This window comes from Oncorhynchus mykiss, chromosome 16, assembly GCF_057628025.1.
Source record: "Oncorhynchus mykiss isolate SJ-2025 chromosome 16, ASM5762802v1, whole genome shotgun sequence".
Taxonomy (NCBI): domain Eukaryota; kingdom Metazoa; phylum Chordata; class Actinopteri; order Salmoniformes; family Salmonidae; genus Oncorhynchus; species Oncorhynchus mykiss.
In genome coordinates, this window is record NC_143037.1 from 45,969,145 (window position 1) to 45,981,954 (window position 12,810).

Sequence of the window (12,810 nt, forward strand, 5' to 3'; positions counted from 1 at the left end):
ATAACAGCCTCCACTCTTCTGGGAAGACTTTCCATTAAATGTTGGAATATTGCTGCAGGGACTGTCTTTCTTTCAGCCACAAGAGCATTAGTGAAGTCGGGCACTGATGTTGCACGATTATGCCTGGCTTGCAGTCGGCATTCCAATTCATCCCAAAGGTGTTAGATGGGATTGATGTCAGGGCTCTGTGCAGGCCAGTCAAGTTCTTCCACGCCGATCTTTACACACCATTTCTGTATGGAACTCGCTTTGTGTACAGATGCATTGTCATGCTGAAATAGGAAGGGTCCTTTTCCAAACTGTTGCCACAAAGTTGGAAGCACAGAATCATGTAGAATGTCTGTAGCGTTGATATTTCTCTTCCCTGGAACTAAGGGCCTAGCCCAAACCATAAAAAACAGCCCCAGACTATTATTCCTCCTCCACCTAACTTTACAGTTGGCACTATGCATTGGGGCAGGTAATGTTCTCCTGGCATCCACCAAACCCAGATTTGTCCGTTGGACTGCCAGATGGCGAAGCATGATTTACCACTCCAAAGAACGTGTTTCCACTGCTCCAGAGTCCAATGGTGGCTAGCTTTACACCACTCCAGCGACACTTGGCATTGCGCATGGTGATCTTAGGCTTGTTGCTGCTCGGCTATGGAAACAGCTGCTCGGCTATGGAAACCCACTTTAATGAAGCTCCCGAACAAACAGTTCTTGTGCTGACGTTTCTTCCAGATGCAGTTTGGAACTCGATAGTGAGTGTTGCAACCGAGGACTGACAATTTTTTCACGCTACGCACTTCAGCACTCGGCGGTCCCGTTCTGCGAGCTTGTGTGGCCTACCATTTCGTGGCTGAGCCGTTGTTGCTCCTAGACATTTCCACTTCACAATAACAGCACTGACAGTTGACTGGGGCAGCTTTAGCAGGGCAAAAAGTAAAAGTATAAATCATTTCCATTTCCTTATATTAAGCAAACTAGATGGCACCATTTTCTTATTAATTTTTATTTACGGATAACCAGGGGCACACTCCAACACTTAGACATAATTTACAAATGAAGCATTTGTGTTTAGTTAGTTTGCCAGATCAGAGGTAGTAGGAATGGCCAGGGATGTTCTCTTGATAAGTGTTTGAATTGGACCATTTTCTTGTCCTTCTAAGCATTCAAAATGTTACGAGTACTTTTGGGTGTCAGGGAAAATGTATGGAGTAAAACGTTTATTTTATTTTTTAGGAATGTGGTGAAGTAAAAGTTGTCAAAAATAGAAATAGTAAAGTACAAATACCCCAAAAAACTACTTCCATTGTGGTTACGGTGTTGGGTGGATGTCTAATGCAAACGTCTAGCAACCTTCGCATGTTCAAATCTCATCAAGGACAATTTGAGCTAATTAGGAACTACTTACTACTTTTTAGCTACTTTACAACTATTTACCATGTTAGTTAACCCTTCCAATAACCCTAACCATTTTTAGCTAACCCTTCACCTAACCAAATTTGTAACATATAACAAGTTATGCAAATTCGTAAGATATAATACTAATTTAAATTTGTGATATATCACACGAAATGGGTGATGGGCATCCACAAATGATTACATACCATATCATATCATAATAAATGGAGTGTCTTGATTTACGTACAGAATAATACGAAATGCTTTGAGACCAGGTTGTTTACTTGGGTGTGTAACCATACCCCACAGCAAAAGGGCCCATCCTGCTTAGTCAGAGCCCCAGTGTAGTGGATGGCTAGTGTCAGTTAAGGTATTATCCTTTAACGCAATGTCAGATTAATTGTGTCAATGCATTCTGAATATTAAATGTGTTTGATTTACCCCAGTAATCTCACTCTCCCTTTTTCTCCACTTGTAGCGAGCTACTCTTTAAATTAATTTCGATTTCATTAAGAAATATGCTTGTGATTTCAATTTCATATGTTTTACCATACAAAAAAATACAATATTGAGATGACAATAAGCTCCTTATAAACTGATACAATTATAGAGGGCAGTAGGCCCTAGTCCCTATTAATCTTGAAAAAAAAATGGGAACCTTATGCTCTGCCCTTTTAGAAAAACACCCTTTTTATGAGGGTCAAGAATGATGATCCACCGACATATGTCATGTCTTTGTGTTGTAAAGTACCAACACAGAAGCTGAGAACATATTTAATCACTTTGCCATTACTGAAATACACTGTGTGGAAGGTAAATCATGAGTAGCAATCATGTAATTACTTTGCTCACACTATGGAGCAATTTTGGAAAGTTCTTTCAAAGTACATGTAATCACAGTATTGAGGACACACATCCTAATATATAGCAGGTAGAATTTGTCTGTACAGACTGTATCCATAAATAGGTTGACGTTAGGTTGAAATAGGTTGACGTTAGGTTGAAATAGGTTGACGTTCCCCATGGGGAAACAATGTAAAAGAAAATACTTACATTGCGGTAAACATCTCCAAAAAACATTTTCTCAACAATATGCTCTCAGCCTAACTTCCTAAACTGTAACTTGGGGGATTCCATTTTACATCTACATTTGAGTCATTTAGCAGACGCCCTTATCCAGAGCGACTTACAGGACCAATTAGGGCTACGTGCCTTCCTCAAGGCAGAGGAAGGCACGTAGATTTTGAACCTAGTCGGCTCAGGGATTCAAACCAGCGCATCTTAATCGCTAGGCTACCGGCCGGGATGTATGACCAGAAAGATTCCAGACCAGGAAATACACAGAGGGTGACCCATCACCTGTCGTTTAAAACTTTGGGGCCTTGAGGGGCCTCGTGGGGGCAGATATTAAGCTAGCTGTGGCCCTCCCAGTCTCCAATAACATGAAAGTCAATCAGTCTCTATCTAACTAATGGCAACACGTGGCAGTGGCAGTGTATTGGTGCTGTGCTGACTCTGATAGAGGGCAGCTGTTCACTATGACTAGCATGGTGATTCACTCCATATGGCTGCCACTTGTCTGTGGGCCTTTTCACAGCACAGACCTTGTAAACACTTTATTCCCCCCCCCCCCCCCCCCCCCCACCTAGCTCTTCTGAAGGGGATGATGTTGATTAATGGGAATCGATGGTGGCGGTATTATCAAGCGGACGACCCATAATTTAAGCCAACCGGCCAGCCCTGGGTCTGGGTTACACCATCCAGAGAAAACTGGCTGAGAGAGGGAGGGAGAGAGAGATTAGAAAGGGGATTGTTTAGACAGACAATGGTGTCTACCTGATTTTAATCCCGGCTCCAAAAGAGCATAGGGATTGGCAGAGTTTAATAAATGAAAGTGCTCTCCATAATCGGGATTTGCACAAAGTGCCCCTTTGTGTTAATCTGACATTTTTTACAGGATGCTTTTTGACATCTGTCACAGGGAGGAGTGCTCACATGCCCCAGCTGCTTGGAACTAAACAGAACAACCAGGATGGTAATACTGTACATTTAAAAGGATCTCATCCTTATTCCAAGAAGAAAAATTAATCAAATTTAGGAAAGCGTAACAATGCCTTCTTTCAAACATGTACTCCTAAATGTAAGTAATTTCTCGACAAATTCATTTTGTACCAACAGTATCAAAGAATCCAACCTGATTAAAGTGCAGTTACATTAAACACTTTCTATGCAATGTCTTTCACCTTAGACTTGTGATTGTGAAGACGAGCACACCAGAGTACCGTGCCCAAAGAGCAGCCAAGCCACCATAGACTACTACAAGCAGTGTACCACAACCACAACATATGAAGATGGGTTTATTTAGCTGGGGTTGTTTAATTACTTTGTGGTTCAAAATGAAAGCTGCATTTCAATAATTAAAGTCCAGTGTATCAGCGCTAAAGCATAAAATGTTGGAAATAAAATCAAGGATTACAACAATAAATCCCACAGGGCCAGATGTGAGCACGGGAGGGGCCACTGCCCACTGACAAACCGGATTCTGGATCAGATTAAGACTAGGGACAATCCCAGAGGGGCCACGGTGCCTTTTCCAATGCGGATTAGGGGCATGTGTGGAATCAACATGCTGTAATCCACCGATTAGCTGATAATCACCTGTAAATACACCTTGGTCTGCGCACACTACAGACAGGACAGGACCAGCCTTTCCTGTGTGTGTGTGTGTGTGTGTGTGTGTGTGTGTGTGTGTGTGTGTGTGTGTGTGTGTGTGTGTGTGTGTGTGTGTGTGTGTGTGTGTGTGTGTGTGTGTGTGTGTGTGTGTGTGTGTGTGTGTGTGTGTGTAGGCTTACACGTTTCCTGCCATACCTCTGGAAGGTCTGCCACATGCATGGACCGTGAACCACTATTCAAAGCTGAGAAGAAGTTCTGAGGAAAAGGAGAGGCCAGTCAACCAGATGTATATAGCATTACCTCATCAGGAGTTCAGTCGTGTTCAGCAGGAGTTGCCTCTGTAAAGACTGGCCAGTATAAAAGAAGAACATCTTGGTTATTAAATTAGGGCTAGATTCAATCCGTAGTGAGGAAGATCTGTGTTGTAGCGCAATTTGACTGTTGAGGTAATTTCCAATTGAGCTGACATATGCAGCGTTTACCGTCAATGCAGTCTCCGCAAATACAGGAACATAGACTTTAATTTTCAACTGCACTATAGCAGGTATCTTCCGCTCTACAGATTTAATCTCATTTAATTTAATCTAGGCCGGGTCCCAGATCAGTGCTTTTCATTACTCCATTGTTATTGTCGAGCATTCCTTAAGGAGTTGGCAAGAGAGCAAGAGAAACAGACTGGCACCCAGGCTAACGCAACACCACAGATCCAACGCTTTCTTCAACCTGTCACACCAGCCATAGAAAACGGCAACATCAGTTATACTTTGAAAACATATTCGGAGGCTTTGAGATGATCTTATGCGTAATACGAGGATCCAAGAGGTTGTAGTAAAGGGTACAGCATATCATATCCAAGCAATAAAATACTGGATGTACACCTCGTAAAAAGTATAGGGGTACTTCAATAGAAGTTGTATTGTGTTATGTACCATATGCTTAACTGGATCTGTATCGAGAGGTCAAAGTGTGGGTGAATGATGCAAACACAATACACTGAACAAAGATATAAACGCAACATGTAAAGTGTTGGTCCCATGTTTCATGAGCTGAAATAAAAGATCCCAGACATTTTCCATAAGCACAACAAGCTTATTTCTCTCAAATGCTGTGCACAAATTTGTTTACATCCCTGCTAGTGAGGATTTCTACTTTGCCAAGATAATCCATCCACCTAATAGGTGTGGCATATCAAGAAGCTGATTAAACAGCATGATCATTGCCTTGTGCTGGGCACCTTGTGCCGGGGACAATAAAAGGCCACTCTAAAATGTGCAGTTTTGTCACACAAGACAATGCCACAGATGTCTCAAGTTGAGGGAGCGTGCAATTGGCATGCTGACTGCAGGAATGTCCACCAGATCTGTTGCCAGAGAATTTTAGGATTATTTCTCTACCATAAGAGGATTTGGCAGTACGTTCAACCGGCTTCACAACTGCAGACCAGGTGTAACCACACCAGCCCAGGACCTCCACATCCGGCTTCTTCACCTGCAGGATCGTCTTAGACCAGTCACCCGGACAGCTGATGAAACTGAAGAGTATTTCTGTCTGTAGTAAAGCCCTTTTGTGGGGAAACCTCATTCTGATGGCTGGGCCTGGCTCCCCAGTGGGTTGGCCTATGCCCTCTCAGGCCCACTCATTACTGCGCCCCTGCCCAGTCATGTGAAATCCATAGATTAGGGCCTAATTAATATATTTCAATTGACTGATTTCCTTGTATGAATTGTAACTCAGTAAAATCTTTGAAATTGTTGCGTTTATATTTTTGTTCAGTGCCTTCAGAAAGTATTCATACCCCTGGACTTATTCCACAATTTGTTGTTACAGCCTGAATTCAAAATGTATTACATATATTTTTTTTACTCATCTACACACAATACCCAATAAGCACAAAGTGAAAACATGTTTTTCTAAATTTTTGCAAATGTATTGAAAATTAAATCCAGAAATATTTCATTTTCATAAGTATTCACACCCATGAGTCAATACATGTCAGAATCACGTTTGGGAGAGATTACAGCTGAGAGTCTTTCTGGGTAAGTCTCGAAGAGCTTTGCACACCTGGATTGTACAATATTTGCCTATTATTATTTTCAAAATTCTTCAAGATTTATCAAATTGGTTGTTGATCATTGCTGGACAACCATTTTCAAGTCTGGCCATAGATTTTCAAGCAGATTTAAGTCAAAACTGTAACTCAGCCACTCAGGAACATTAATTGTCTTGTTGGTAAGAAACTCCAGTGTAGATTTGGCCTTGTCTTTTAGGTTATTGTCCTGCTGAAAGGTGAATTGATCTCCCAATGTCTTGTGAAGAGCAGACTGAACCAGGTTTTCGCCTGTGCTTAACTCCATTCCGTTTCTTTTTTATCCTGAAAAATCTGAAAAACTCCCCAGTCCTTAATGATTAAGCATGATCACAAGCATACTCATAACATGATGCATCCACCACTATGCTTGAAAATATGATAAGTGGTACTCAGTAATGCGATATATTGCATTTTCCCCAAACATAATAATTTGTATTCAGGACAAAAAGTGAATTACTTTGGCAAATGTTTAGCAGTATTGCTTTAGTGCCCTGTTGTTGTCCTGTCCCCCCCCCCAAAAAAAAAAATCTATCAATAGGTGCCATTCTTTGCGAGGCATTGGAAAACCTCCTTGGTCTTTGTGGTTCAATCTGTGTTTGAAATTCACTGCTCAACAGGGACCTTACAGATAATTGTACGTATGGGGTACAGAGATGAGGTTGTCATTCAAAAATCATGTTAAATAACCAAGCAACTTATTTGACTTGTTAAGTGCATTCTTACTCCTGAACTTATTTAGGCTTGACATAAAGGGTATGAGTACTTGATTCAAGACTTATCAGATTTAATTAGTAAAAAATTCCAAAAAGATAATTCCACTTGGACATTATGTGGTATTGTGTGTAGGCCAGTGACCAAAAATCTCAATTTTTTAATTCGGGCTGTAACACAACAACATCTGTAAAAAGTGAAGGGGTGTGAATACTTTCCGAAGGCACTGCATAACGTAGCACCACAAAGATTCTTAATGCCATCTGCTGGCAGTTTATAATAAATACATGTGAAGTTACTTGCTAGTCCAGGTGCACGAGGCTGTGATGTGACTCCATTTCAGACATTTGAGACACAGCCCACGCATTACTGTTCATTAACAACATAAGTCAGACTCCTATTTTGTGGTTAAAAATGCACATTTATTAAGTGATATAATAATAAATAATTTTGTGTGTGCTTATATTTGTCCATTTTTAACATACACATGTGAATTGGAAATGTGCCTTTTACATATCCCACTCTCCCTGAGACACCTTCAGAGATTCGGGTCACGGCCCGGGTCTGCCATTATCAACGGCGACCCTGGACCAACTAGGGTCAAGTGCCTTGCTCAAAGGCACAGACAGATTTTTCACCTTGTCAGCTCAGGATTCAAACGACTGATCTTTTGCTTACTTGCTCAACCTCTCTAACCTCTAGGCTACCTACTGCCTTGTAAAAAAAAAATTTGTAATATCCATGGTGTACTTCACTACACACAATGTACTCTAAAGCAAAATGTTTGATGCTTTTTTCTTTTATTTGGTAAGACACTTAAGAGACATTCCTGAAAGGGAGATCAAATAGTTTTGGTTCATAGCAGATTCATCATGCCTGATACGAAAAACATGAAGTGTACACCAACACAAAATGTACAAGTCATGAAATCAAACAATATAAACAATATTTTATATATATAAAACAACATGGCAAGCTTAATAAATATTACAAATAAACAAAAACTGGTGAAGTAAACAAATGTTAAACTATTTGGTTTGGGCAATATTTGACAAGGGGGGGGGGGGGGGGGTTGAGAGAACACATATTAAATCAATCAATAAAACACAAGCTGAATGTCAGTTTGACCATGTCAATGTACTATGGTGGTCAATGCTCCCGCCAAATCCCTGTTCCCGTTAGTGTGGACAGAAAGACATTCAAAGAAAACGGATTCACAAATCATATGCAACCCCAAAGCGTTGTTCAGTCTCTTTAAGTTACTGTATCGCGTTAATGTGTTACATTAAAGGAACACAAAATATGCAACGTCTCAAAAGGTGTTCCAAGCTCATTGTTACATGGATTAGGATTTTTTTTTGTGTGTGTACAGACTGCTCTTTTACATATCACCACATTCTACCGTGCATTTGTTCCATGTAGGTTTGCAGGTTGTAAGTGCATGCTGAAATCTTTCTACATTTAGTGTAGTTACGTTTCCCAAAACAACTCCATTCCACCTAATAACCAAGGGTTCATCTTTCATTATCTTAGTCTTTGTAGTTAAATCATACCACCACTATTGACTGACAAATTGCACCAGCACAGTAGAAAATGTAAAAAAAAAAAAAAAAAAAAGCCAGAATTTACTGGGTCTATTCTAATGCTTAGATGCGGCAATTTTGATAATAAATTGTCGGCTCTGTACGTTTGAAAATACACAGTAGTTGATGACGCAATATGTGGGGCTGTTACTTGTTGCTGGAACACTTGGTACTTAGGTCTTAACATCATTGGGTATGTCACTCAAAGAGGATGAACACCATGACAGAAATCATTTTGATTCAATCAGGAGTTTAGGACAATGTATCGTTCACATACAGACACACCCACAACACATACCCAGACAGACACACACTCACGCGCACAACTCATTCTAAGTGTGCATTGTGAATGTAAAGTCATCCCCTTAGTGATTAGTCTATTTAACAAAAGATACAATTGTGCAACATTTAATTGTTTTCATCAAAGTAAACCAGGAGTAGAACATATACCAGGCCATCCTAGTTGCTGCAAATCACCAAACACATTTTAGAGAGCAATTTTTTTCAGACATTGTGCCCTTTTCTTTTCTTGTAGTTACTTAAAGGTGCGTTCTCCTACTTTTGCATAATTTCAGCCAGTAGTTTTGAAAGTGGTGCTCATGAGCCAAAAGCGCTCCACATTTTTTGAGTACTACGTCATCCAATTGTCTACTGTGTCATCCATCTCGTGATATATTACACATTTTGCAATTTAGATATCATTTGAATGTTGCAATTCGTGTGATATGTCATGAAACCAATTTGTGCAATATGTTATGAATTTGGATCCCGGAGTGCATCTTTAAGAGTTAAAGAGTGTTTGGGCCACCCAAGCCTTTCCTAGATCTTCTCTGATCCACTCCGGTCCATTGCAGAGAGAAGCAGGCAGATCTATGCCTGGACGACCCCTCTTTCAGTCTCTTTTTAGAGGGTAGTCCGATAGGGTGTTACCCTACACCAGTAACTGTCCAGTCCACTGTCCCCCCAAAGGTCCCAGCCTCAGCTCCCCTCGACGCTCTGTCCGTCCGTTACAAAGTGCAAGCAGTTAAATGTCTCTTTGCCTTTTCCCTCCCATCCCACACAATAAACTGAAACCAAATGCAACATCAAAGAATATTCTTATTGTCCGATTGCAAAACCGTGCAGCAGACACTGTCCAACAGGCAATGGAAAGGGAGAAGGCAGCTTGAGAGAGTGCATTTGTGTCACAAGGAATTCAGTCCCCTCTACGCAGACTCCATAGAGTGTGGTTCCTCTTTGTGGTCAGGTTGCCACTAGTTGGTTGGTTGTCTGCCAGAGTGGTTACACCTCCCTAGAAACAGAAAACACACAACAGAGATTGATTACCACAAGGCCTTTGATATATGTATAGAGTAAAAGGCAGTATCCTGAAGATCATTTCTTTAGCTTTGGCTGAAAGAGTTCCTCTGTGGTTTCTACTTTGGTAGTGATTGTAAATAACCATAGCTTGCATAGTGTCAACTTGGCAGAATTTAATAGAACACATGGAAGCCCAAAGAGCACATCCAGGTGTATAGACATGATACCCATGTATAAAGTGAGCTGTGACTTACGATGCAGTGAGAGTAGAGTTGAGCACTAGGGTGGTGCGTATCCTATAGAGCTGGGCTAGGGTCAGCTTCTTGTGCTGATGGGTCTTCCTTCTTTTGGGCGATGACTGCTTCTCTGGGCAACCGGCTGTGAACGACTCACTGCACTTCCCCCCGTGTCCTCCAGAGGGCGCCACCATCGTCTCCCCATCTGAGCTGCTGCTGTCAGCCTGGCTATTGCTGCCTTCACAGGCCTCAGCTGCAGCCAGAGCCCTCTGGACCTGCCGGGCCTCCGCCTTCCTCAGGGTGTCACAGAGCTTACCAGAAGGCATGCTCATACTCAGGAAGTCCTCATACTCAGGCTCTGAGTCTTGGTCAGTCTTAAACAGCCCAGTAAGGTCTTGGGCTGATAGGCTCTTACTGTGGACCAGGCATTCCGCCCTCTCGCTCCTGTGTTCTGATTGATCCTGGGCTGTAAGGCTGCGGGTTTGTATCCGGGAGACAGGGGCGTTGTCACGGAAACGCTGCAGAAGGTTGTCCTCTGAAATTGACTTGATGTTCAGGCTCTGGAGGCTGCGGAGGCGGGCAGTAACCGGGGGGCGTCGCCGAGGCTTCAAAGACTGAACCACTGACAGCTGGGAACCAACAGAGGTTGAATCCTCCTCCTCTTCCTTCTCCACTTCCTCATCCATCAGTTTCCTTACCACCTTTTCACTCTCCATTTCCACCTCCACCCCCACCTCGTGTCCCTCTATCCCTCCTTCCTCTTCAGTCTCCTCTCCCTTGCTCTGGCCTGGTCGTGTCTGCAGGTCCAGCTCTCTCAGTAGGGACTCTGGGGAGAGGGTACCGTAGGCACTGTCCATGGACAGAGAGCGACACTGAGGCTCCAGCTCAACCTCCCCTCCCTCCATAATACCCTCCTGCTCTGGCTCAGGGTCCCGGTCGGCAAGGTTGTCCTGGGGGCTGGCAGGGTTGCAGTGCAGGGGCTCAGGCCCAGTAGGTGGGGTAACTGTGCCCGAGTCTAGGCTCTTCTCTAAGGGTCCTCCTGAATCTGTGCTTGTGGCAGAGGGGTTTTGGTGCTCCCCTGAATCCTCTCCTATGTCCATGACTGACAGGGTCTCTGTGGAGCAATCCGAATGACTGGAAGAGAAAGAGACCAAAATGTTAGACTGATGAGAATGGTTCTAGTAATATAAAACACTAACAATAAATGATAATGTTTACATGAAATAATCTTTGCACAGATCCGATCAACATCTACAGTGTCCTTATAGAAGAATGAAGCTCTACGATGTCTAAGTCGTTGTTTGGGTTTGTACCTTGGTCCCTGCTGATCTTTGTTCCTCATGCAGGGGGAGCTGGAAGTGGAGTTGCTGCTCTTGTTTTCCTCCTCCTCTTCCTCTCCGCATAGACGGCGCTGTAGGGTGACCTGCTGCCTGAGAACCTCCTCAGTCCGCATTCTCTGGAGCTGGTTCTGGACGTTGCAGATGGCGTCAACCCAGCTTCGCCCCTGGGTGGCGCTGTTGGCCTGGAAAGTGTAGGCTGCCACCGCGCTCTTGAACTCATTGAGGTAGATGAGAATGAAGGAGCCTATAGTAAGAGAGAACAGCTAATCAAAACACGTTTCTCAAGCATTTGCGTGAGCCTGTCTGCAGTGCCAGGTGGGAAGGAATATCCCTTTCAGGACTTTTCTAGTGGTTCCACTGTGCCAGACATGCTTAATTAAGCACAGATGAAGTATGTGAAAGAAAACAAATAACTTGAACCCCGGTTTAAATGTAGCTGCGTGCTGGTACTCACCAGGGTCCTTGAGTTCCTTGCAGACAACATTGTGGATGAGGAGGGGCTGTCTGATCACCTTGACCTTCTCTAACCTCTTCACTGGTTTGGTGATGAGCAGCAGGTCTGTGAACAGGAAGCAGTACACCTCCATCTGTGGGAAGGATGGGGAATTGCTTCCAGGTCAATTTCAGGTCACTTGTCATCATTCTAGTACAATAAACTAGGCTAAATCAAATAAGTAAATATTATGAAAGCAATTTGCTCCCCAATCACCCTGGTCATTGACATATTCTATCACAATGACCGTGGGTAGTTCTCAGCCTGCGACAGTTATAATGAGGTAAAAGCAGTTACAAAGTAGCCCAGCCAGACACTTACCCTGCTGTCTTTGCCCTCCTTCATGCGCAGTGCCGCCTCCAAATGGAGCTGTCTGGTCTCCTCTGGTGATGTGCCTCTCATAGGAGCCATCAGGTCGAAGCGGTTAAACTCACGCAGGATCTAAGGAGAGAGACAAGAAGAAGAAGTTACACACCAAGCAGAAACACAATTTCAACCCAGACTAAAAATCAAATTCAATAGAGATTCTCGTCTAGCACCGGTATACCCAGCAAGCCAGCCCTGAGTGTGGTGAGTGCCCACCTTCTCCAACTCCTCGCTGCTCCCCTCCACTGCTTCGTAGGAGTCGATGCGCCCAGAGATGGCGGCTAGCTTCTGCTGCTCCTCCCGCTGGCGCATCTGAGAGTCCACGCTGTTGATGAAGCCCTCCACCCACGCCACCATGCCGCCGACGGCGTCGCGGGACGACGAGTCGTCAGTCTTCTTGAGAACAGCCTTCAGCAGTAGGGGGTACTTGGTGAGTCTCTGGTGGGGCTTGGCCAACATGTCAGCCAGCTTCAGCCGGTTACACTGCTTATGGGTCTCAGCCCACTGCGCAGGGGAGAGAGAGACCAGGAGTTAGAGGTTAAAGAAAATGTGGCTAGGAACTTAAATGAACAACACTGAAAAGTGCTATGTAGAACGTAATAGTGGTATCTGATATTGGTTGACTGTGCTGT

General features: G+C 43.4%; 1 protein-coding gene across 9 annotated transcripts in view; it reads right to left on the bottom strand.

The window, feature by feature from the left end:
* Window positions 1–7,644: 7,644 nt before the first annotated feature.
* plekhg5b (pleckstrin homology domain containing, family G (with RhoGef domain) member 5b) overlaps window positions 7,645–12,810 on the bottom strand; it is a 74,429-nt gene continuing 69,263 nt past the window's right edge. For all 9 annotated transcript variants that reach the window (XM_036946956.2, XM_036946954.2, XM_090202899.1 and 6 more), the window contains 6 exons: window positions 12,395–12,682; window positions 12,134–12,253; window positions 11,774–11,906; window positions 11,293–11,563; window positions 9,998–11,113; window positions 7,645–9,735 (listed from right to left, as the gene is read on the bottom strand). In XM_036946956.2, the coding sequence (XP_036802851.1) occupies window positions 9,726–9,735; window positions 9,998–11,113; window positions 11,293–11,563; window positions 11,774–11,906; window positions 12,134–12,253; window positions 12,395–12,682 (1,938 nt within the window). In that variant the 3' untranslated portion in view covers window positions 7,645–9,725. The remainder of the gene's footprint in view (window positions 9,736–9,997; window positions 11,114–11,292; window positions 11,564–11,773; window positions 11,907–12,133; window positions 12,254–12,394; window positions 12,683–12,810) is intronic.